Below are 25,001 nucleotides of genomic sequence, written 5' to 3' on the forward strand. Positions count from 1 at the left end.
CAATGAGAAGCCGCCCATGCACCGCAATGAAGAGTAGCCCCCGCTCGCCGCAACTAGAGAAAGCCTGCGCACAGCAACGAAGACTCAATGCAGCGCCCCACCCCCAAAATAATAAAAAACCCACAATTTAAAATTTAACCTCTAAGCTTTCCTCACCTGTAGTTTGAACAAGCATAAATCCTCCACAGGAAAAGAGTGATTCAGCTAGATTATACTTCTGTTGCTCTCGATTTTTTTTTTCCCCTTTTGGAAAAATCGTTTAACCAAAACCTTTTGATTTTACTTATTTAATATATCCAATGTCTTAAGGATGGAGCTACAGTTCTTTTTTTTCTTCAACAAAAAACCCTTTCCTACCTACATTTAAATTCAGAACTTAAATTCAGAAACCACAAGAATACTATTGATAAATATATAATATCCACAATGATGGATCACTTATAACTGGGGCACCATAAAGATAAAGGCATTAGAGCTGTTATGGTAATGTACAACCTAAAACCATAACACCGGGCAGTGTTAAACCTGGGCAATAAAGTGTTGGCTGAAGTAAATCTTAGCACCCGAAGGCAATTTTAGAAGTTGTGTCTAAGACAGATTTTTTTAATGGCTCTTTGGCAACTCTCCCTGTGTCAATATAACTTTCCCGAGCAACTATCTCTTGAGGTGAGTAACGGACCCAGCTGGGAGAAGCAAGACCCGGCTGAGGTCAAGCCTGGAGAGATAGGGCAGGACAGGCATGGTAGCTTATTGTACAATTGGTGAAGAAAGGAATCATTTTTTCTTGAAATCTGAAGATTACTTGCTCTAATCTCTACTAATAGCAGAAATCCTAATTTCCCCACCCTGTGGATCCAGGGAACTGGAGATTCCTGGGCATATGGGCCCCTTAAATCCTAGGTGGGTTTCCTGGTTGACAGACCACTCCAGACCTCTGTATCCTTATTTGTCAAGTATCTCTACAGTGGATAATTACCTTAATAGGAGGCTCTGGAATGCATTTTAAATTATTTTTGAGTTTTAGGGGCTTCCCAGGTGGTGCAGTGGTTAAGAATCCACCTGCCAATGCAGGGGACACAGGTTAGAACCCTAGTCAGGGAAGATCTCACACGCTGTGCAGCAACTAAGCCCGTGTGCCACAACTACTGAGCCTGCGCCCTAGAGCCCGCGAGCCACAACTACTGAGCCCGCGAGCCACAACTGAAGCCTGCGCGCCTAGAGCCCATGCTCCGCAACAAGAGAAGCCACCGCAATAAGAAGCCTGTGCGCCACAAAGAAGAGTAGCCCCCGCTCAGCAAAAGACCCAACGCAGCCACAAATAATAAATAAATAAATTAATTAAAAAAATTATTTTTGAGTTTGAAAACACTGGCTCCAGAAAATTAACTCACACAACCCTCTACCACGAACAAAAATCCTTCGATTTGGAAGTAAATATAATACAATTAAAAAAAATTTTTAATTTACAATCCCACTGAATTCAACAAAGTTAAAAAAATTTTTGGAAAAGATTTCTTTTTAAAAACCCAGCATCAAATGATTCTCTGCAGTGCCTCAGATGAGGATTATGTTAGCACAAGGGGGATAATTCCATTTTAGACTCTTCCTTTCAAGGCAAATCTCCTTCACCAGGCAAGGCTGCCAGACCCACCTAGACGTGTCTGCATCCTGCCTCCACTCCTCGTTCCTTTTACCTGTACATCCAGGAACCATATCTGCTGTAGACAGTTACTGAAATAACAAATAAATATATCCACGTATCTGTGTTTTATTTTAATGTGAATTCTACCATAGCCTTATACACAGATTCTCTAACATGGTTAACATGGATATTTTAAGATCACCTAAAACATTTTAGGAAATCATAGTAAGATTTTATCACAACAGTTCGTTAACATTAAAGGCAATCGATGGGAGATTTCTGAGTTATTCTCAAAAATCATCAAAACACGAACAACTTTGACATGAATAAGCCACTTTAAAAAAATGAAATTTATCTTATTCAAACCAAGATAGAATGAATCTGCTTCTTACAGACTGAAATGGTTCTGTCCTAAAGGGTGAGTTTCAGGGTGATCACACAGTGCGAAGTGGGGACAGGAGTCCTGGTAGGCGAGAGGCCAAAGTCTGCCTCTAGGTTTATGATTTTGCTTTTATTGTCTGCTGCTTTGCTGAGCCCAGAGTTCAGTGGGGTTCATAATTAATCAAGATCAAAGGATTACCAACTTGAAACAAACAAAATAACCCACAGCTAAAGAACCCTTTCTTCTCCTATGTTTTTCTCCAAAAGCAATTAATTTTCTTTGACTTTCCCTGTTTTACACACCCTTCCAAAAATGGTATTTACGATCCACGTTTAAACCCCCAAAGGCCAGCTAATGGAAACGTGAGATTACTAAACAAAATTAACTCTCACCACATTAAAGTACACATGTAATAGAAAAATTGGTACTTCAAAACACAAACGGCAAAGGGAGCTGTTTAAAGTTAATAATCTCCAATTCAGGTCTTTAAATTGCAGCCCTTGAACTTCTGCGCCTGACTATCAGAAATCTTTGCTTTCTAACAAATTAGAGAAAACAAAAAGGAAGAGAGTGATTAATGATCACATGCTGAATTGATCCAGGAGAAGCACACCATATCTGCAACTCACTTTGAAATGCATAAAAAAATAACAGGGTGTCTCAGATGGACCAAGGGATGGATGGATAGATTATGTGGGTGATAAAGCAGTCGAAGTAAAATACTAGTTTGCAGGCTGGAGCTGGTGGGTGTTGACCGTATACTTCTTTCAACTTTTCTGAACACTTGAAGATATAAGGAGAAAGAGAAAATTTAGTGCTAGATTCTAAATGGAGATCAACACTAAACCTAGAAGATGCTGACAAAGGTACTGAAAAGTCTGCTTACTTCTCCTCATGTGATCCAGGACACATTTTCCATTTTTTTTACCTGTCACCTACCACCCTCCACTCCAAAGCAAACCATGGTCAAAAGGTTAGGAAACTACTTTATCAACCTATGTTGATACCAAATTTTAAAGCTATAAAAATCCTTTACAAGCCAGTCTTTAATAAGACGTGTTCTCAAAAGGAGGTGATAATTTCGCCCACAGGGAGGAAGGTCAGCATGTCCTGTTAGTGACAGGCTGACTGGATCGTGATCCACTGGACACGGACACCCTTTCAGGAGGCAAGAATTACCAATTCATTCAATTCCTTTTCTTCTAGGATTCTGCCACCTCCCTCATCAGAGATGAAAAGCTTAACAAACAAATAAAGCACATGTGAAGCATCTGTTCTCCCTGAAGAATTCTGGACCTCTTCCTTTCCCAGGCAGAGACTAGAAGGCCTGCACGGAGAGCTTAGGTCTTCAATTATCACTGGTGAAGAGCCACACAAGTTAGTTACTCGCTTTTTAAGCTAGAAAGAATCGTAGAAATTATCTACTCCAGACCCCTCACTCAGATGGAAGAATTAAAATCCAGACTGGAGGGTTTCCCTGGTGGTGCAGTGGTTGAGAATCTGCCTGCTAATGCAGGGGACACAGGTTCGAGCCCTGGTCTGGGAAGATCCCACATGCCGCAGAGCAACTAGGCCCGTGAGCCACAACTACTGAGCCTGCGCTCCGCAACAAGGGAGGCCGCGATGTGAGAGGCCCATGCACCGCGATGAAGAGTGGCCCCCGCTTGCCACAACTAAGAAAGCCCTCGCACAGAAACGAAGACTCAAAACAGCAAAAATAAATTAATTAATTAATAAACTCCTACCTCCAACATCTTCTTAAAAAAAAAAATCCAGACCGGAGAAGGGACTTGTCCAAGGTCACTGGCATTAGGGACAGATAAAGAACTAAGATCCAATCTCCAAACAACTCTCCCAGACTCCCCATGCTTTGTTTTAAAGGGGTCCAGAATTGTGGCCAAGGTCTCATATCTCAGCTAGGTCATCCAGAGGATATAAGAGAGGTTATTCTCATGGGTCTCTTGAAATGTACTGGATGGACAACTGATTGTCAAAGGAATCAAAGAGCAAGTATCACTAACATGGCCGCGTGCAAAAATGGCAGAGCTGGGGGTGGGGCTGGGAAGTCCTCCCCAGTTTGGCAAAGTTTCACACCAACGGAGGCAAATCCTCATTTTTGGATCCACAGGGTGTAGCTAGTGCCCTACGTCAGCAGACTTGACCTCTGTGGCACAACTCCTTCTCACTCCTGGCTGAGACACCACAGACCCACTAAGCCCCAGTTTGTTCATGTATAAAATGAGGGAGGGGGCCCAATGACCTTTGAGGTCCCTTTTCAACTTTGGCCTCTTTATAACGTTGTGTTAAAAAAACCCACATGGCCGTAAAGTCATGCCAGAGGACTTAGCAAATATTCTACAAAAGCGTATCAGAAAACTTTCAGCAGTGAAATGCAACCGAAAACATCTTTCGAATTGAAGAAAAACTCTGAAACCACAAAGACCTGAAACCATGACAAACTAACAGATAGGCTCCCTCAGTGCAAGTGGTATTATGCAATTATAAAGCTCCCAGGAGCAAAGCTGGGCTATCAAAGTACTATGAGAAAAGCAAGAAAATGATGAAAGTTGCGTTTTAATAAGTTCCTTTGAACAAAATAGGTACAACCTAGCCATCCGGCTGGGATTACACATCCACAAATGCGAGATTCTCCTTAGCCACAATGGAAGAAAATCGCCAAGACATACTTATGGAGCAAATTCAGGCAAAAAAGAGAAGAGAAATTGTCTCTTTTCTCCCAAACAGTTCATCCTATAAGCTTTATCATTTGACTCAAGACAGCCACTCCAGTACCAATCTTCACTACTTTCAGAGAGAAAGAGGGAAAATGTTAAGAAAAAGCAATGAAGCAATTGCTTAACTTAAAAATGGGGAGAGACGTTTATTCATAGGCCTTTGATAAAGAAACTCTGTGTACTTCAGGTTTCCCATTGGGTCCAGGCTGCTTCAATGTCACAAATGAGCTCTGGTCAAAGTTTTCTTGTCGGGGCTTCCCTGGTGGCGCAGTGGTTGAGAATCTGCCTGCTAATGCAGGGGACACGGGTTCGAGCTCTGGTCTGGGAGGATCCCACATGCCGCGGAGCAACTGGGCCCGTGAGCCACAACTACTGAGCCTGCGCGTCTGGAGCCTGTGCTCCGCAACAAGAGAGGCCGCGATAGTGAGAGGCCCGCGCACCGCGATGAAGAGTGGCCCCTGCTCGCTGCAACTAGAGAAAGCCCGCGTGCAGAAACGAAGACCCAACACAGCAAAAATAAATAAATTAATAAACTCCTACCCCCAACATCTTAAAAAAAAAAAAAGTTTACTTGTAAATCAGTTGTTTGAAACGAGAACGTGATTTCCCCACAGAACAACCTAAAAGGGTGAGCAGTAGGATTCCCAATTCGGTCCATGGAAGCCTAATCAATTCCTAAAATACCTGAATCACAGGCCTATTCCCAAATGGTTTTGACTGCCCGCTGACGATCTCAACAGAAGCCTGTTTCCCTCCTCTGGTGGAACAGCCAGTTTTCGGCTGGGTTTTGCCATGAGTTTTCCTCCCTGGGTGTGGGGTGCAGGAGAAAGGGCAAGCAAGGAGAAGCTCTGAAACTCCTCATTTTGGCTGCATTTTGGGTCCCTGGAATTTGGCACTACTGGATCTTGAAGAGGGCAGAAAAGAGCCAGCCTGACGATCGCCTGCTAATAAGGCTGAGAAATCTTTACATCTATGCAAGCAGCAGACAAACCAAACAGAAAGCACGTAAGGTACCCAAACTCACAAGGACTGGTTTAAATGCAGTGTGACAATGGTACCAGTACCAGCGCTTTAGGAATGCCAAACAAGCGTCCCTGGGGAAACTTTTTTTTTTTTTTTTTAATAAATTTATTTTATTTTTGGCTGCGTTGGGTCTTTGTTGCTGCACACGGGCTTTCTCTCTATTTGTGGCGAGCGGGGACTACTCTTCGTTGCAGTGCACGGGCTTCTCACTGCGGTGGCTTCTCCTGTTGCGGAGCACGGGCTGTAGGCGCGTGGGCTTCAGTAGTTGCAGTACACAGGCTCACTAGTTGTGGCTCGCGGGCCCTAGAGCACAGGCTCAGTAGTTGTGGCGCACGGGCTTAGTTGTTCCGCAGCATGTGGGATCTTCCCGGGCCAGGGATCGAACCCGTGTCCCCTGAATTGGCAGGCGGATTCTTAACCACTGCGCCACCAGGGAAACCCTGTTCTTTTCTTTTATGATGGCGATGACTGCCGGTGAGCAGTTAGAAAGGCAGCCACAAGGCAAGGCTCACAGGATCAACACGCAACTCGACTAGTCCTTGACTTATACATAGAGGGACAGGATTTGACCTACGAGGGCAATTTCCTTCTGAGATATTACAAAACAGAGCCATCCTCTTGGTACACGTGCTTCCATTCAGTTTCCTTCCTGCCATAAAAGAACTGGGGGGTAAGGAGAATGTGTAGGCCAACTAGCTACGAAGCTGGCTCACAGTTTCACACCATCTTCTTAAAATGTTGTTTCATTTGTAGGAGAGTATTCTAGTCTGATCTCAGAAAGAACTTCCAAGGAACATGAGAGATAATTAGGAAGACTAATAGCCGTTTGATTTTAAGACTCGTGATCTTCACGGATAATCGAGAGCCTCGGAGGCTAATAAGCTGCTGAATATGGACTTTCCTGGCTACCACCAACACGCTTGCTCCAGGGAGCCCAACCAAGCTTTTGGTCATGCGTTCAGCGGTAGCGAAAGACCACTGCCTGAGGGAAGTCAATCCAGCAGCCAGGGCCCACTTCTAGCAGCGAGCTTTACAGGCAAGGTGGCGGTCTGTGTGGCCCAACAGATGCAACTACACTACCACGAAGCCGTGCTGTGGCTGCAGGCTGCCATCTAGTATCAGGAAGAAAGGATGAAAGGGCTTCTGTCTGAATGCCTGATCGAGAGGAACTACTCACAGCCCAGCTCATTCACCAGCGTGCTTCAGCAGCCTCTCAGGACTAAGCCCACCCCTAGGGAAGTCACAATCCCTGAAGGGAGCCACCTGGACTGAAAATTGCTCCACACCCAGCAAATTCCCACAGTGAGAAACTCGGTATATGGAAGCTCTTGGGTGAACTGAAAAAGCTAAACACAGAGTGATGTGACACGATGGCACTTTTTCTCGTGTGTTTGCATATAGGGAATTAACCCTCACATTTATTGAAGGTCAACTCCTATCTCAAAAGGCAATTAATTTCACATCCACGGTTCACTGAAGTATTACTCACAATAGCCAAGAGGTGGAAATTACCTAAATGTCCATCAGGGGATATGAATAAAGAAAATACATACAACAGAATCTTTTTCAGCTTTAAGAAAAGGAAGAAATCCTGTCGTATGTTACAACATGGATGAACTTTAAGGACATTATGCTATGTGAAATAAGCCAGTTCAAAAAGACAAACACTGCATGATTCCGCTTTTAAATTCCATTATCTAAAGTAGTCAAACTCGTAGAAACAGAAAGTAGAATGGTGGTTGTGAAGAGCTGGGGTAGGGGGATATGGGAGTTGTTTAATGGGTATAGTTTCAGTTTTTCAAGATGAAAAGGTTTCAGAGATGTGCTGTACAATGACGTACATGTAGTTAACACTAATACACTGGACACTTAAAAATGGTTAAGATGGTAAATTTTATGCTATGTTTTTTGCCACACACACACAAAGTCAATTAATTTGAGAAATAAAAAGGGGCCACTTGAAATAGGTATACTCAAGAAGGACCCCAAATTCATAAATTTGGGACTTTGGCTAAAGAACATTTCTATTGTCCTTAGGTAAACATTACCTCTATTTTAAAAAAACCACAAAACTCTCCTCTAATGATGAATGTAGCATATGTCCATTGTGCAAACTACATACATTATAACCACGCTTTGATTTAAGAAATATTCTTCTATACTGTGAGGAATGATTAACAAACTACAAGACCTTCTCACGGTAACTATAAAAGATTCTGTCACTTATCACTAATATAGTTATAAGTGACAGAATCTCTAAAAATATTTACTTATTTATTAACATCTTTATTGGGGCATAATTGCTTTACAATGGTGTGTTAGTTTCTGCTTTATAACAATGTGAATCAGTTATACATATACATATGTCCCCATATCTCTTCCCTCTTAAAAATATTTTTTATGATTAGTACCTTTTTATTTCTTCTATACCAGCCTCAGTTTTTAAAATTATTTAAAACACACACACACACACACTCACAAGGATTTTCTAATGGTTCCATTTCTTCAACACGGGGGCTAGATTTTTTTTTTTTTTAGTATTTTTCAAAGCAGAAAAAGGGGCTGTTTTCTTTTTCTTTGGAATGAGCTCCTGCCAGATTTTGCACACTGCAGTTCTTTGGCAATGTGATGAGAACACATGCCCACCCACAGACACTAATTCTGCTCCTCACTCTTCCCAAGCAGCCTCTATGACACATGCTGTCTATACTCCATTTGATGGAATTCAAGAGGCCCAGTCAAACAGCAGGCCCCGCGGGGCCGGAGCAATGGCAGGCGGTTAACCCATCTCTTCCACGGGATGGGCACAAGGAATGAGTGTTTAAAAGAAAACCACAAAAAAGCCAAACCCAGCTTGTACGTCCCCAATCTGAAAATCTTTACAACTCTATGAATTAACACTGAAAATGAAAAGTCATCTCTTGGGTTGAAATCTGGAAAGAGATAGTATCTGGCTGTGGTTCCTTGCACAGAGCTCTGTGAAGACAGTGCAGCAAACTCCCCGAGCTGCACTCAAGCGGGTGCTCAAGGAAGGCAGCCTGTCCTGCAAGCCAGCAGCTTTCTAAGAGGGCTGAACTGCCATCCTGGCACCAAGGCATTTGCTTGCTCTTTGGTGATTATCAGTCATGAAGAAATGCTGGTGATTAAGAATCCAACTATGAATGGGCATGGCTTCCATTAACTGTCCCTCATCTGTCCTAAGGCAATCTGGGCATAGATGACAATGCAAACAGGTTGTCAGCAAACTTATACCTGGAAGAATGCTCAGGACTAATAAGAGTCCATACTGGTTTGATAAGAGAGTGGTCATTCACCCCGTTCACATGTCCTTAAGAGCAGGGGTTGATGCCCTAAGGCTGTTCTGTACCTGTCTCTGGCTTTTCTGAGCCACATGAGAAAGTTGATACTCCCAGATAACGATACAAGATTTATCTATAAGTGCTATTAATCCCACCCACTGTGTAGGCAGAGTGGCCATAAACCCCGGATGTGGGGAGGACAGTGTAACAGCAGAACAGTGGGCAAAGGACAACAGGCAACGGACAGGTCCAGCTCTCCCCCGGGGGCTACGGTTACAACCACGCATCCATAAACCATCCACCAAGTACAGAAGGACAGACTGCAAACTCACTGAACAGGTCTCTCTAAATACAAATAAGTATTTTTAAATGTTGATAGATAACGTATAGTATTTTGAAAGGATTACTGAATTCATTATAGCTTTGAGTCATTAGAATATAATTTTAGCCGATGCTAAAAAGGGGAGGGGTCTTCAAAACTCAAAGATTGACAAAGACTGTCCTTGGTGTTTACTAACCTGTGCCACTAAAATATCCAGGACGCTCTAAGCTTTCAGAATTCACACTCCCTGACTGCCACTCCCCGCAAGGAAGAAGGGGAAAAAAATCCTTTGTCCCAGGTTGTCGGTCTACTTGGCTCAGAAGACACGGCCACCGAAACTATCAAATGAATTTTTGAGTAGGGCAGTTCTTTCTTTGATATGAGAGCCGTCCAAGAAATGATAGATTCTGAAGAACCAGAAGGGAAGAGCTAAAAGTAGCTTCTACAAATAACCATCAGTGGCTCCAGCTAATCCATGAATGAAAAACCCAGGAGGAAACTGTTGCCTATAATGATGGATCCCCACTGAAGAGGGAATGAAAGCAAGGACAGGGCTGGGCCCGGATCACAGCATTTTCAAATGTGACACTACCCAGCGCAGAGCTCTGAACAAGGGCAGCGTCTCACTCAATATCTATCAATCGCTTCCAAGTTGAATGATGGGAAACCCACGGTACCAACTGCGCTCTGTATCCCCTCTCCCTCAAAAGGAAAAGAAGGAATCTGAAAACCACGTGGTCACTCTGGACTGAGGCTCTTGGGGCTTACATCCAAGGGGCTCCCAAAGGCTGCCACAACCCCAGGGGTGACTACAGAGATCAATATGCCCTGAGGGTGAAAAGTAACCAAAGATGAAAGAAATCACGCTGCCCTGAAATAATGCGGACAGGACCTGAGTTAGCCTCAACTGCACCAATCACAGGAGACCAAGGCCTTTTCACAGACATAGAAAAACGCCAATAAATCGAGAACTTTAAATGAAATGTTTTTATATACCTGCCTGTAATACTTTCTGTAGGCCTCAAGGAAAAAAAAGATATCAAAACCTAAGATTTTAGGGGTAAGACAGGAATAAAGACACAGACCTACTAGAGAACGCACTTGACGATATGGGGAAGTGGGAAGGGTACGCTGTGACAAAGCGAGAGAGTGGCATGGACATATATACACTACCAAATGTAAGGTAGATAGCTAGTGGGAAGCAGCCGCATAGCACAGGGAGATCAGCTCGGTGGTTTGTGACCACCTAGAGGGGTGGGATAGGGAGGGTGGGAGGGAGGGAGACGTAAGAGGGAGGAGATATGGGAACATATGTATATGTATAACTGACTCACTTTGTTATAAAGCAGAAACTAACACACCATTGTAAAGCAATTATACTCCAATAAAGATGTAAAAAAAACTAAGATGTTAAAAAAAAAACCTAAGATTTTAGTGAAATCAGGGCAAATTAGCTCATCTCCCCTTAATTCACATTATTTAGTCACATTATTTTTCTGATGACTTTTGACAAAATGAGCCCTGGGCTGAGTGTGGCATCCACCAAAGCTCCAAGAGACCCCCGTTCACTGTAAGATGGCAAATTCGGGCTTTAGTTCAAGCTACATTTCTAAAGTAGCTTTTCTTCCATGACTTTAAAAAAAAATGTTAATGAGAAGGAATGAAGAGGACTCTCACTTTGAATCTGAAGTATTTTTTTAATATCGCCAAGTGCTATTATTAAATATTCACTATATATGTGTGTGTACACACACACATATAAAAATAAGCAGTACAGATGTGGGCAGGAAAATTCTTAGCAAAACTCCCACATATTTCAAATACTGTTCTTCCACATTATTGTCCTCTACCATAATTAGCATGTTACAGCCTAACAGGTGGCTTTCATTTATAGAATGCAAAATTAATGAAATTTGGAGATGGTCCTGTCTCCAAAAACAAATTGGCCATTCTAAAAATAGTGTACCCCTTAATCTACAAAACAAACAGAAACACACCAAACAAACTCATTTCATGCTGGCTCACCGGTATCATCGGAACTGCTGAATGCATTTTAATAAATAAACTTAATACATTTACTGACAGTTTAGAATACACATACCTCAAGGAAAACAAGTCATTATTATGGGCTTTACAAGAAAGGGGAAGAGAAAAAAAGACTGCCTGTTTTTCCAGCTTGGTAACCTCAGATCTGTTTAATGCTCTCTGAGTGATAACAAAATTTACCGCCACAGACAGGGCTGCTCCACAAATGCTAAATCTTAGGCAAATTTGTGGGCAATTGTGTTACAGGCCCTGACCCAGCCATTTTGGACAGACAGACCAGAAAAGCATAAATAGCACTGCTATAAACTAACTATAGCATCTGTCCCTAACAAGTAGGATACAAAAAGTATTTTTAAAAAACATGAGGAGACGCTGAATGGACTGTCAACACTTGGAGGAATGTTTAATACACTCAAATAAACAAGATATGTGCCTTAACTAGCCAGGCATTGTTTAAATTTAGTGAGTGAAGAGAGGGTCAGACAGGCGACACAGCCTCCCAATTATGCAGAACAATCCTTCAGATCATGTGAAAGCTATAATTAAATGTTGTTACCAAATCTCCACCACCCTTTCTCCCACCTAGAAAAAGTTAATGCATGAATTCAGTATGAGCAAATTATGATTTGCAAAAAAATATTCACTTAGTCGGGGAATAAAGCTTTGTGGCATTAAGTCATCCATCTTGGAGGGGTAGGAAAAAGCACAATATTGAAAAAAAAATCCAACATAATAAATAAAATAGTTACCATTAGACCACCTCCTTAGTTCATCTCTGCTTATTCATTTTTTAAAAAGTTTTAAGCTACCCCACTCCCCCCAAAAAGGTATACCACCTCTGCTGTTTCCTAGGCAGTATCTTTTAAACTCAGGGCTTAATAAAAGGGATGGGTTAACACCACTTCTATCTGAACGTCTAAGGAGAAATCTGTTTCCAGAAAGGAACATGAGTGGACAAGAGCTCTGTGTCAATCAAAAGACCAGTGGTTACCTATCTGTCCTCGCACGTGGATGCACACAGACACACACACACGCTTCAGTTCTGCACAATTAGAATAATTTTTTCCCCTCCCTTAAAAAATGTTAAAAGCAAACACCAGAAAGGTTAGGCAGAGGAGAACCACAAGAAAATGAAGTTCATATAAACAGTAAGCACATACCTGGCGGGCGATGCCATTTCCTCTACATTGTAGAGCCCAAGTGCTGGGTATTAGCATTATTACTACTATAGAGCTTCCGAGAAAAACGGATCGGCTCTTGCGGACCTGAGAACCAGCTGGCTGCTTGAGAAGTGGTTTCCCCCATATATGATTCAGTCTCCTTGACAAATATACTGCATCGCACTGGATGAGTCATCTGAGGGTTAGTCCGCATTTTATAGGCCTGTTGTGTCATTACTCACATTCAACATCCTGCTTCTCAAAAGTGGAAGCTGGAAGTCTGACAGCTGACAGATGCTTTTTCCAATTAAAATGTTGTTTAAAAAAAAATTCTTGTAAGTTTTGATGATCAGTCATTGATGATACTGCGAAATGCACAGGGAGCAAATGGCACGGCTCAACACCCCAGATCACAGTCCATACAGCCACAAGGGCACGTTGTTTACCCACCCCCATCCCCAAATAATTTTGTTCAGAGTTGAAAGCAAGGACCCTCCCTCCTCTTTTAAACTATCAGTGAAATCAGTATGTTGGTTCTTATGTTGTAAGGTTACCTAGTTGCAAGAGCTTTGTTTAAAAAAAAAAAAAAAATACACATCAAAATTTTGTCCCTGGTATAACTCTGTTAGGTGGGATAGTGGCATTGTGTTTATAAAATGTCTACTTTTAAGAAAAAGTATGCTAGGGATGAAATGCTATAATATCTGGGATTTGTTATGAAATATTTTTGCCCCAAAAAGGGGAAGTTTAAAGAAATGTGACAAAATCTTGACAACTGTTGCATCTGCGTAGTGAGTGTATGGGAACTGGCTATATTATTCCCTCTTCGTTTGAGTAGCTTCGACAGTTTTCACAACAAAATATTTTTAAAAATTAAAAAAAAAAAATTCAGTCCTATGGGCTAATCGTACCGACACAAGGCAATTTTCTAGTTAGGTGAGAACTCACCATATGTGTGAATGGGGGCATCATTCACGCAGGGCAACCAAGCGGCCCTGGGGGTGTGGGGGAGTGCCAGCTGGAAGGTACGATACACGTGTCCTGAGGCACCCAGCCCCTGGACCCATCAATGCCTGGTGCCCTCTCCTCCCAAGACTGTCTGGTGGTTGTTCCACAGGCTTTCTTTGAGGACTTCACTCGTGAGCTCAATGTTGACATTACGAGGGATGGGTGACTCTTTCCAGCTTCCTTATATGGTTTTGGAAAGGTTCCATGAGAGATTATAGAAGTCCCATCCAAGTCCTCTCACACCAACAAACCTCACCGGGAGGTGGCAGGGCGTTTGCACGACTCGCTTTATGCTCAAATTGGATTAAACCACCTGAAGGAGGAAGACAGCTTTGATTTTATGGCCAAGAGAAACCCCATATGTGGAAGCTCCAATGTATGTTAAAGGAAATCATTGTTGAAACTAGATGTTTAAAAAGCCATCTGTGTTGGTAGGTATGTTCTCCAAGTGTGACAAGTCATCACAGGGCACTGGAAATACAGAGGTCCTATGAAAGCCTAGGGCCTCGGGACTGCTCCCCTTAGGGCTGACACCGAAGGAGAGGAGGAAGTGTCAGGTCGAGACTCCCACCTCAGCCACCAGCCAACCAGCCTCAAAGGACTGGGCAAAGAGGGCTGCAAATTGGCTGCAAACGGTTGTGATGTCCTCACACCACATCAAGTGACCCTTACGAATCCAGACTGTTCAGGACTGTGTGGGCCGGAACTGAAGCCTTCCTTGGTTTTGACAGATTCTTTCCTCAATCGGACTGTAAGCTACAGGCTTATCAAAATGTCCCCTTGAAATTTAAAAATAACCTTCCACACACTTGCGAAGTATAACTGACCTTAATGCAACAGGTAGAAATGGGAGGAATTAATGAACTTCTAGCCTAATTTGAGTTTCTGTATTTAAGAAATAAATCCATACTTCTTTAAAGAACTGTATAACTCATATTTCACTAATTAAAAATACAAGAGTAGGGACTTCCCTGGTGGTGCAGTGCTTAAGACTCTGCACTCCCAATGCAGGAGGGCCCCGGGTTCAATCCCTGGTCAGGGAACTAGATCCCACATGCCACAACCAGGAGTTCGCATGCCACAACTAAGAAGCCAGTGAGCCGCAACTAAGGAGGCTGTGAGCTGCAACGAAGACCTGGCACAACCAAATTTTTTTTAAAAATACAAGAGTAATAGCAATAATAATGTACATACACACAGAGAAAAGGAATGAGAATATGGCAAATACGGTAAAATGTTAACAAATGGGGAATTGGATATAGAGGAGTCCTTCACACTATTCATTTCTCACTTACAAAAAAGTTGTAAGTTTCAAAATAAACACAGAAACAAGAAAATACACAATCCCTGTTACAAAGAAAAAAAAGATTTTTATGGATTTAATAGCCACCACAGTTTTGCTGCTGCTCCCCTCACTCATTAAAAAAAAAAAAAATCTTAGACCATAAGGAAATTTACCAAAATGTAAACGTTAGGAAAGCCTCTCTGGGTTAGGGTTTCTCAAAGGGTGTTCCTTGCAAACAATTTTATAAGAGGCTCCAAAAACAAAGCAAAACCAAAGCCCCCTGAACAAACATTTTGGGAAAACAACATACTCCATCCTTGAGAATGCCGTTTGTTTAGTGTTGCATCTCACAAGCTCATCTGGCCACAGCAACCCCTCACCCATTCCCATGCCTATGAGCTGAAGAAAGCACTTTGGGAACTACTGCTGTAGGTAATGGGTTACGGAATGCTTTTTTTTCCTGATCTTTTACTCTAAGTTTTCTTCAGAACACGCCTCACTTACTATAAGAACAAAAGACACGCAGACTCGGTTTCTGCCATTTGTAATGGAGATTTCTATTTGGCTGACTTGCACACTGATGGCCACCAGCAGTCTGCCCTGACCACGCTACAATGGCCTCGCCACCATCAGTGCCAGTCGAGGACCCTTGCACCTGGGCACAGCAGGTTAACAGCTCATGCTGGTGTTGGTGGTTCTGTTAAGAGCGGGTAGGCCCTGGCTGAGGCCATCCAGAAGAGCTGCCCGGGCCCAGCTCCACCTGGCCAGCCTCAGAGCACTGGGTCTTGGAACGTGAAAATCAGCCTGGAGGTCTCTGGCTTCTGAATTCCCTAGGCCTTTAAATATTCATCTCCCAGCACCGATCCTTGGGTGTCAAGAAGCAGAACTCCCTGGGAAGCACAGCAGAACATGGCTTCCAATTTCTTACAACTCGCTAAAGGACTCTTATTTTTTTCATTCTTGCCATGTATTAATTTATACAAGAGTTTTCAGCAACTATCTCTTTGCATGTATTTTGGGGCGGGGGGGAGAGGGTGGCTAAAGTCCCAATACTGGTTAATGTCAAGATCTAAAAGCATAAAAGCAAATGTGAACGCCAACGATGTAGGTACCGTAGGCTGTGCCGTGCAGTGGTAAAGAGCTTGAGCCTGGAGTTACGCTAAATTGGTTCAGAATCCAGCCTGGCCCTTAGCTATGTTATGTAAGTTCTCTAAGCCTTTGCTTCTTTGTCTGTAAGATGGGTATAATACTATTAATAACCTCAGAGAATTGTTCTGAATGGGATAAATGTGATCTTTCACAGTAAGTACTTAGTATAGGGCCTGGCCACCTACAGAGCACTCGTTAATTCATGCAAACAACAACCATGAGGACGTTTGCAAGTTTTATGAATTTAGACTGTGAGACGTGGGCAAATCACGGCCAGCCACCACACTGGTCTGTGGCCTATCGTCTTGTGGCCACTTTAGAGCTACGAACGCAGAATTGAGCAGTTGTGACAGAAACCATATGGTCCCCAAAGGTGAAAATATTTACTATCCAGACCTTTACAGAAAAAGTTTTTCGACCCCTGGTGATTAACGTCTGGGTGGATAAAGAACCAGGTCTTTTCCCTATAGAAGTTTTGGTCGTTGCTCCCTTACTCTGTTTAATATCTCAATTTAGAATCAGATACACAAGCATTATTTCTGGTGATTTGGTCCACATGAGCTGTGTAGCTCATGCTTTCCTTACAATGCAAAACACACACCACAGTGCTGTCTCATGGTGGGTGGAGAAATCCACAGAGCCTGAGGTTGCCTGTTGGTCTTTCCGCCTCCCCTCCTTCCTGACCTCCCCTATTTCAGAGTCCAGTGACCGCAGCTGATGTGATTCCACAGCTGTAATTTCCCTCCCCCAAGTCACATCTGTGCATTATGTCGAAACCACATGCGTCCCCAGAGCCTCAAGCAAGAGGTGAAAGATGATCTGGAAGAGGCATTTAGGAAACTGAGCAAAAAGAAATGAAGGGTGCTTTCAAGAGGGCTGGACAGCCATGGGCAGGATTCATACAGCACAAGCGGCCTTCAGAAACAACGGCTGCTGCAACACTGCCCCAGCCAGCAGGAGTCCTGTGAGGAGACTGGGGGCCAACCCAGAAAAATGAAGAACACGCCTCAAAGGCAGGTCCCAAGACTCATCCCCGCATCCAGTCGTGCTGCCTATTTTCTTTGGCAGGAACGCTTGTTTATTTGGGGAAAATAAACCCACAGTATTAATGGATAATGCAGGTGAAGGGACTCCTGGGACTGGTCTCTGTGAGAGGAAACTTGAACAAAAGAAACCATTCGAACTGCCTTCAGTTAGTTCTCTTACCAAAACAAAAAAGTCTTAGCCAGCTGATCTGACAGAGATGAAATCTGGGGGGTACTTAGACACCCAGTTTTTCTGGTGGTCACTTGCCTTCCCGGCATACATCAACATCTTTGCGACGTCAATCCAATAGAAAACCGCCTGTGTTAAATACTAAAGTGAAGGATGAGCGCTGGACTACAGCTGGTCAAGAATGAGGAGGGAAGCAGAGGATTTCAGAGATGGCACAGAGTGACAAATCGCACTTGCAGCCAACTCAGGTTTCAGCTGTGTTCCTTAAGGTGTAACTGTCTAGCACAGGGGTAAAGGAAGGCTTTCTCCAGAGCTCACGGTTAATCTGGGGATGTTCAGCTCGGTGAGAGCCAGAAGACCTGCGATGATGAAATGCATATGAGCTGTTAAGCTAAGCAGATATTTTTTTTTTTTTAATAATAGTCCCTACGATACGAGGACCTTTCAGAGCTGGGCTTGTGGATTCAGCCAGGTTTCTTTAGGGAAAGGCAACGGGAACTCACATTCACCCGGTGCCCATTTTGTGTGGGGTACTCTGTATGGCTATATTAATGCACCAGCAAATTTTGTTCCTGGCCTGTGTGGAGGAAAACAGGAATGAGCTACTAGGTCGATCTAGGCTAGATAGTCTGAATTTTTCAGCACAGGATGTTACACAAACAAGACTGATAAAAGAGGAAGAAGGAGTCTGAAATACATCAGAAATATGGGAATGTCACCCTGGGAAATTACAGAAGGAACCATGGACTTGATTAGCAAGGAATAGGTAAGAGCATTCAGGGTTCTGGGTCTATGGCCGAGCTGCAGGCCAGGCGTCCAGCAGATCACTTTTCGCTTCCAGCCTGGAGAGCAAACAGGGCGACAGGGCCTGGCCTCAGAGACCTGGGCTGCAGACAGAAACCAAACCTACATCTAGGGGTGGAACTTTAAGTTCAAGGGATGAGGTTGCCTCAAGACCTGGAAAGACACTCTTTCTCTCTGTCTCTGTCCCCATACACACACATAGGGGGTGCCTAAGGGGTGACTCTTTCTGTACTTATTAACATCTGCCAGGCTGAACAGTGAGGTCTTTGCTTGAAATCTGCTTAAGGTTGGACAGCTTATTCCTCAAGGTACACTCGTTATCATGAGGATCACGGCACAGACTGAGCATACTAGACCCGAATCTGCCATCAGCCTAGCTCAGTCCAATCTGTTGTCTTCCTACCTTCAGGCCAGAATTAGACCCGAAGCCACTCAAATGCTGCATAATTGCAGGGACAGTCTTCAGAAGAGGAGTCTACCACTCATCTTGATTGCTGTTGGTCGCTAAAAACATATGCAAGACAATGGTAGTCACCTCTATTTGTCAGATGGCTCTGCAGGTATTCAGCTGTGGAAATAGAAATCTCTTCTGAGAACTCCCAAGAGTACTCTTTAATCATCTGCCTACGTATACAGCTCACATGACCGGGGTCAGAAATCCTGCAAATTTATTCTGTTGGGAGGCAGTAGCTTGGGCCTGGCTTCACCACTAGCTATGTGACCTCGGGCTGCAGAGTCCCTTCTTTGTGCCTCAATTTCCTTGTCTAGAAAACGCAGGGCTTAAACTAGTTCAGTCCTTGAAGCTCCAAAATTGTACAAAGAATGAATTGATAACAGCTAAACGAGAAAACTGCCCAGTAATGAAAGCAGACAGAGGAGACAGTGGAGTGGAAGGAAAGCTGGGCAGTGCTGGTTCAAGACTCAGGGCTTGTTGGGGCAGAGCTATGTTCCCGACCCTGGATCTAAGAGGCCAGCTTAAACTAACCCACACGCTTAAAAGGATGCAGATCTCGCAGCTTGCCCAGCTTGCCCTCTCGGCAAGCCCTTGCTGCCCTCAACGGCAATAGCAAGTCCGAGGGTGGGAGTGCCAGCAGATGCCCCCAGAATGGGGCCCTGGGCCAAGAGGAGCTCTCCTGACAGTGCAGCCCTGAGGTCACATGGCAGCCACTGGCCAGGGTCGCTCTGTCCCCTCCCCCTCCCCATCTTACTTGTATTTAACCAGGAAAAAATGTGATAGCACATGGATAGCCTAGGCAGTGGATAAATACCTCAGAAGTCCTCTTGCAGCAAGTGTCTATATATGTTGTGGTTATTTTCTGTCTTACATGTTCTCAAATGTTTATATTTCAATAAACCTCTCTCTCTCTCTCTCTCTCTCTCTCACACACACACACACACACACACACAAAGGATGAGGATCTCATGCCAAAGCTGGAACTGACTTTTCCTTACAAACAACATTGGTCAACAATAGCAGCTAATGTCAACATTAGCCATGGTTGTATTATAGGCAGGTGCTGAGCCTTACAATCTCACAGGATTTTTAATCACAGACAGAAACTAGAGATAGGGGAACAGTCTAGCACACCCTCTTCTCCGTCTTCATGGCTATCAGTACCACAATGACAGCATTTTGCTATGATTTGCACGTTACCTTTGCCATTGGACTTGAGACTCTTAAGTTTTTTTTCACTTTTGTAGCTCAGCGTCTGGCAAATGGTAAACCCATGGTAGATTGAGTTTCTTCCATTCATTCAACAGATGCAGGTTAACCTTTATTGGCTTAAATAGGGGGTGGAGATTAACTGCTATTGTTGACTAATGTTTGTAAGGAAAAGTCAATTCAAGCTTTGGCATGAGATCCGCATCCTTTTAAATGTGTGGGTTAGATTAAATTTAATGTATTCTTTGCCACTATCTGAATCCTATTAAAAAATAATTGGGAAATAATATTTCCCCATTTTTCTATTTATTCATTTCTGATTTTAAAAAAAACAAAAGATATTGCATGTAGGGCTTAGCCAGATTTTTTTGTTCCGTCTTTTAGTTCAGCACCCCCTAGCGGCAAATAAGTGATTTACTGGTTTAGCACCTTATGGGCCTTAACTGTTAACTAAAAACCAGAAGAGCAGCCTAGAATTCTAAAATGAACCTTAGAAATATCTGCTTCTACACCAACCACATTTGACAGATGAGAAAACTAAGATCATTGGCCAAGTTTCTTGTTCAAATTCAGTTGTAGCAGCCAGAAAGAACTGGGCCTAAAACTTCTGAAACTAAGTCCATTGTTCTTTACTGAGAATTACCTACCTAGCTAAAACCAAAATCATCCCAAAATTCTGTCACATTGTTAACTTCTGGTTTCGGAAAAGCAATCAGAGATGATTCCAAAACAAGAAAGTTGATGACGGATACGTACCTGCACTAGAATTCTCAGGTACCAGGTTAAATAAATCATCAGAAGGGTAGCCAAAGTTACTCATTATTCTGAAAAGTGTTTCTGACTTTGCCATCAACATTTAAGTTCTATCAGAAATTTTTAAAATGGGCCAGTGAAGCCGAGTTAGGGCTTGCCAGTCAATACACTGCAAACTATCAGATAAAGATTACAGATCACTGCCATAGGCACAAGCTTCTTGAGTTCTATGTAGGGAAGGCATAGGTGGTGAACATACAACTTGCTTCAAGCATCCCCCTTTCTCAGGAACCAAATATTTATAATCTACTACAGGGACAGAGGAGGGCTTACTCACTCTCTTCACTTAGTTGCCATTTAAAACGACAGTCTTCAAGTTTTATTAAAATAAGTATCAGATGGCTAAGAGGGAACAATGAGGGGGAACGGACAATGAACGCGGGTCCCACCTATTTTATAGATGAAAAACCAAAGAGTAAGCCCCAAATGCACAAACTGGAATAAAATATAAAAGGTACATTTGTGGCAGAGCAGAAGAAGAAGAATAGGTCCTCAGTGTCCTTGAATTTCATCTTTCAGAGTGCTTTTAAACAAGGCCTGTTCCTTCATGTTCTGTGTTTGAAATCTCCCCAAAGATTCTTTCTGTACCTCTTTCTCCACTCAAGGGGGAGAAAACTGTTCCATGGACTTCATTTGTTTGTTTCCTGTGAGCCCCGAGGAATTGCCTGATACTGAGAATATGCCGGGTGTGAAGAGCAAGTCTTAACATCAGAACATCCCATGCTACTAGGGTGGGACCAGTTCAGCTCAGAGGGATTTTGCTACCACTCAAGAGAAGCTCAAATAAATATAAACATAGACAATATGGCACACAGGATGCCAATGCATAAGCAAAAGATTGCACAGAGGGACTAGAATGGGAAAGGAAGCCATGCCCACCCTCCCCAGCTCCACCCACCACGCCCCCTCCTCAGAAGACAGCAGCTAAAATGTGCAGGAGGACACAGGCAGCCCACCTTCCCTGCCCCCTACAGTTCAGCTTTGGATCTCAGGATGAGGAAGGGAAAAAGCCTATGGGCTGCAGAACAGCAGCAAATATTTATAATCTACTACGGAGCAAGGCATCACGGGAAGAACATGCCACACATTCCCTGGGCTGGCCAGAGCCTCACTGGTCCATTTCACAACAGACCTGGCATGTTTAAGTACAGGTAATCAGCGGTCAGAAGCTTGCAAAACAGATTAGATGGGGCATAACAAGTAATCAATTTATCTGTACAATGTAAGTATAGATGTATTTATCCCTTTTAATTCAGTTAATTGTTCTGCTTAGGTAACACATTCATGATTTATAAACCAAAATATAAAAAGGTTGACTCCCAACACATCCCATCTGTCCTGTTTCTTCTCCCACCCGACAAGCCAGCAGTAACCACCTTTTAAAAGTTGTGTATCCTTCTGGGGTTTATGCAAATACATTTATTCTCCCCCCTTCTCACAAAAAAGGTAGCATGTCAGTCACATGTTCTGGACCTTGCTTTTTATCCCTTGGAGATCTTTCCATATGGAAACATAGACAACTAATTCATTCCCTCCTTACCTCTGTACAATATCCGACCATAAGGATGCACCATGGTTTATTTAACCAGTCCCTCATTAATGAACATTTAGGCTCTTCTAAACCTTTTGCCATTGAAAACAATCCTGTGATGAACAACTTTATATATTAGAATTGCTTTTATATATTAAGATGTTTACTTACTGCTCTGTAACTACCTGATCATGGTACAGAGATAGAAAGAAGAAAATCTTACAACTACAAATCCATCTGAAATCTTGACTTCAGAAAAAAATCATATTTTGGAAGTATATAAAAGGAGATTTTGATGTGGTTTGATACATATGGAGTAGGTACTCCGTCGACATTTGTAGAAGGAGTGAGACAGCATTCAGTTATTATCATTATTTAATAATAATAATTATTCAATTATTCTTTAACTTCTGACCCCTCAGAATTATTATTATTCAATTATTATTTAATGATAACTCAATTATCATTCTTCTCCTTCTCACCCCCCGAAAGCCTCAGCACCCATTCATCCTAGGAGACATCCAGGCATCTGCCCCTTTAAGAAATTCTAACAGCATTCTATCTCATAGACATGGTGCCGAAGCGATGACTATGAGGTGTCTAGTGCTGCCTCAGAGGGCATAAGGTAACCATCTCTGTCGCTGGTCATCATCTGAACCTAAACTCAGAGGTCCAGCTGGAGGTGAAGGCACCCAGAGCCAGCTGCACCCCTGGGGAGGCAGGGCTGAGCTGTAGGCTGCTCCCCGCAACAGAGCCTCAGTCCCAGGTGAACCCCCAGAAGTAAACAGCTAATAGGACCCCTCAGCAGAGCCCAGAGAGGGCCCAAGAGGCAGTCCTAGCCCTTCCCAGCCACCGCCTCCAGCACAGGAGCAGGAAATTCTAAGCTGTCCACGGAACTGACTCATAATTCTCTTTTCACAAGCATCCTGAAGGTTCTATTCTAAGTTTACCAAAGGGAACATGCCTTCAGGCAGAAGCAGAACAGCACAGAAGTGGCTGCGGCTGGGGCCTCAATGAGCATTTCCTCTGTGACAGGTCAAGGTCCCACCAGAAGGGCTAAGAAAAGTATGGAGGAGACCAAATGCCATTTACACCTCCTTGCAGAGGTCCACATGCATCATTACCTGTGTTTGTACACAGCGATGGCTTAATTACCCCAGGGTTAAAGCCAAACATTAAAAATGAATTATACTTGTTTGGACACGAATTGGAACAAACCAAATGTATAAAAGCATTTCTTAAAACAAATAGGAAAAAACTGAACATGGATTTGTTATTAGATGAGATTACATAATTACTGTTAATTTTCTTAAGTGTGATGATGGTATTGTGGTTATATTTTTTAAGTCATTTCTTAGAGATACATATTGAAGTATTTATGCATGAAATGACGCATGGGATTTGCTTTAAAATACAACCCACCCCGTCTCTTCAAAAAAGTGTGTGGTGAATGACTGCTGAATGGTGAGGACATGGGTTCCATTACACTGCCCTTTTTTTTTTATAAATTTATTTATTTTTATTTTTGGCTGCACTGGGTCTTTGTTGGAGCACATAGGCTTTCTCTAGTTGTGGCAAGCGGGAGCTACTCTTACTTGCAGTTGCAGTGCGTGGCTTCTCATTGCGGTGGCTTCTCTTGTTGTGGAGCACGGGCTCTAGGCGTACGGGCTTCAGTAGCTGTGGCTCGCGGGCTCTAGAGCGCAGGCTCAGTAGTTGTGGCACATGGGCTTAGTTGCTCTGAGGCATGTAGGATCTTCCCGGACCAGGGCTTGAACCTGTGGCAGGCGGGATCTGCATTGGCAGGCGGATTCTTAACCACTGCGCCACCAGGGAAGTCCTATACTGCCCTCTTCACCTTTGAGAATATGTAAAATGTTTCATAAGAAAACACGTTGTTTTAATAGCTATATGCCACTGAGACCTCACTACTGAGGAGGACAGGCAGTTCAACCCCCAGGACGGACACCTTGGCCCCAGATGATAGAGTTAGTGACCCCACGAAAGCAAGTCAACTCAGTAAGTAACTGCACCAGAAGATTTTTCTTCCTGTCAAGTAAGACACTGGTTCTCAAACTTGCACATTGGAATCACCTGGGAGTTGTGTGTGTGTGTGTGTGTGTGTGTTTTCAAATTGGTGCCTAATCTAATTGTTTGAGGGCATGGTCTGGATTTCTAGATTTTTCAAAGTTCCAGGTAATTCTAACGGACAGCAACATTTGAGAATCAGCGCTCCAGAAACCTAAAAGCGTGGTTCAGGAAAAAGTCAGGGGTAAGTGTTGAGGACAGTGGAAGCTAGACACCTTCTGCTCGAGTCTACCTGCAACCTCTTTAGTCTACTCAGCTGTCGGTCCAGGGCCCCCAAGTCTGGGGTCCAGGCCAAGCTTCCTTGAATTACTGGTGCAATTAAGGAGGACACTAGAGCTATGCAGTACAACCAGGGACTTGGCAAATAGATGAAAGCCAGAAGCTGGGCCTACTTTAAATCCAAACAAGAGATGACCTGTTGTCAACATCAGGCTTGAAGTTCACATGACTGTCCACCTTCACTCACCTGGGCATTAATTAAGTGCCAATGTGCACCCTGCTGAGGCCACGCTGTGTTTACCACAGAAAAGCGCCTGTTCTAAGAGGAGACGGTGGGTCTTAGGCAGCTTAATGGGTTAGAGCTGCTGGGCAATGGACCCCTAACAGCTGACCTTATTCAAAGCAGAGAGGAAGTGGCAATTGTCCTCTTGGGAGTATGAGCCTCACCTCACAGAGGGACTGGGGAAATTTTCCTGTGACAGGTGGCATATTCTGATGTACTGTGGGTCTCTGCCCACATTTCTGTGGCAATGGGGTTAATTCTGGTGTCATTCTCAGGGCCCTGGGAGAGGTGGAGAGCTTGCATCTGTCAAAGCTCCTCATAGACGGAACCCCTCTGA

At 43.4% G+C, this 25,001-nt stretch overlaps 1 protein-coding gene across 2 annotated transcripts in view; it reads right to left on the reverse strand.

Moving 5' to 3' along the window:
• The window catches only part of SPRED2 (sprouty related EVH1 domain containing 2), a 121,536-nt gene that overhangs the window by 42,054 nt on the left and 54,481 nt on the right, over positions 1 to 25,001 (reverse strand). Inside the window, exon 1 of one of the 2 annotated variants that reach the window (XM_027131854.1) lies at positions 12,610 to 12,929. The exons of the other annotated variant lie outside the window; for it this stretch is intronic. Coding sequence (XP_026987655.1) covers positions 12,610 to 12,626 — 17 coding nt within the window. The 5' untranslated portion in view covers positions 12,627 to 12,929. Of the gene's footprint in view, positions 1 to 12,609; positions 12,930 to 25,001 lie in introns of those variants that run through there. 2 annotated transcript variants of the gene reach the window in all.

The sequence above is a fragment of the Aethalodelphis obliquidens genome, unplaced genomic scaffold (genome assembly GCF_003676395.1).
Source record: "Aethalodelphis obliquidens isolate GAN/ISIS:26980383/991018 unplaced genomic scaffold, ASM367639v1 scaffold40, whole genome shotgun sequence".
NCBI lineage: Eukaryota > Metazoa > Chordata > Mammalia > Artiodactyla > Delphinidae > Aethalodelphis > Aethalodelphis obliquidens.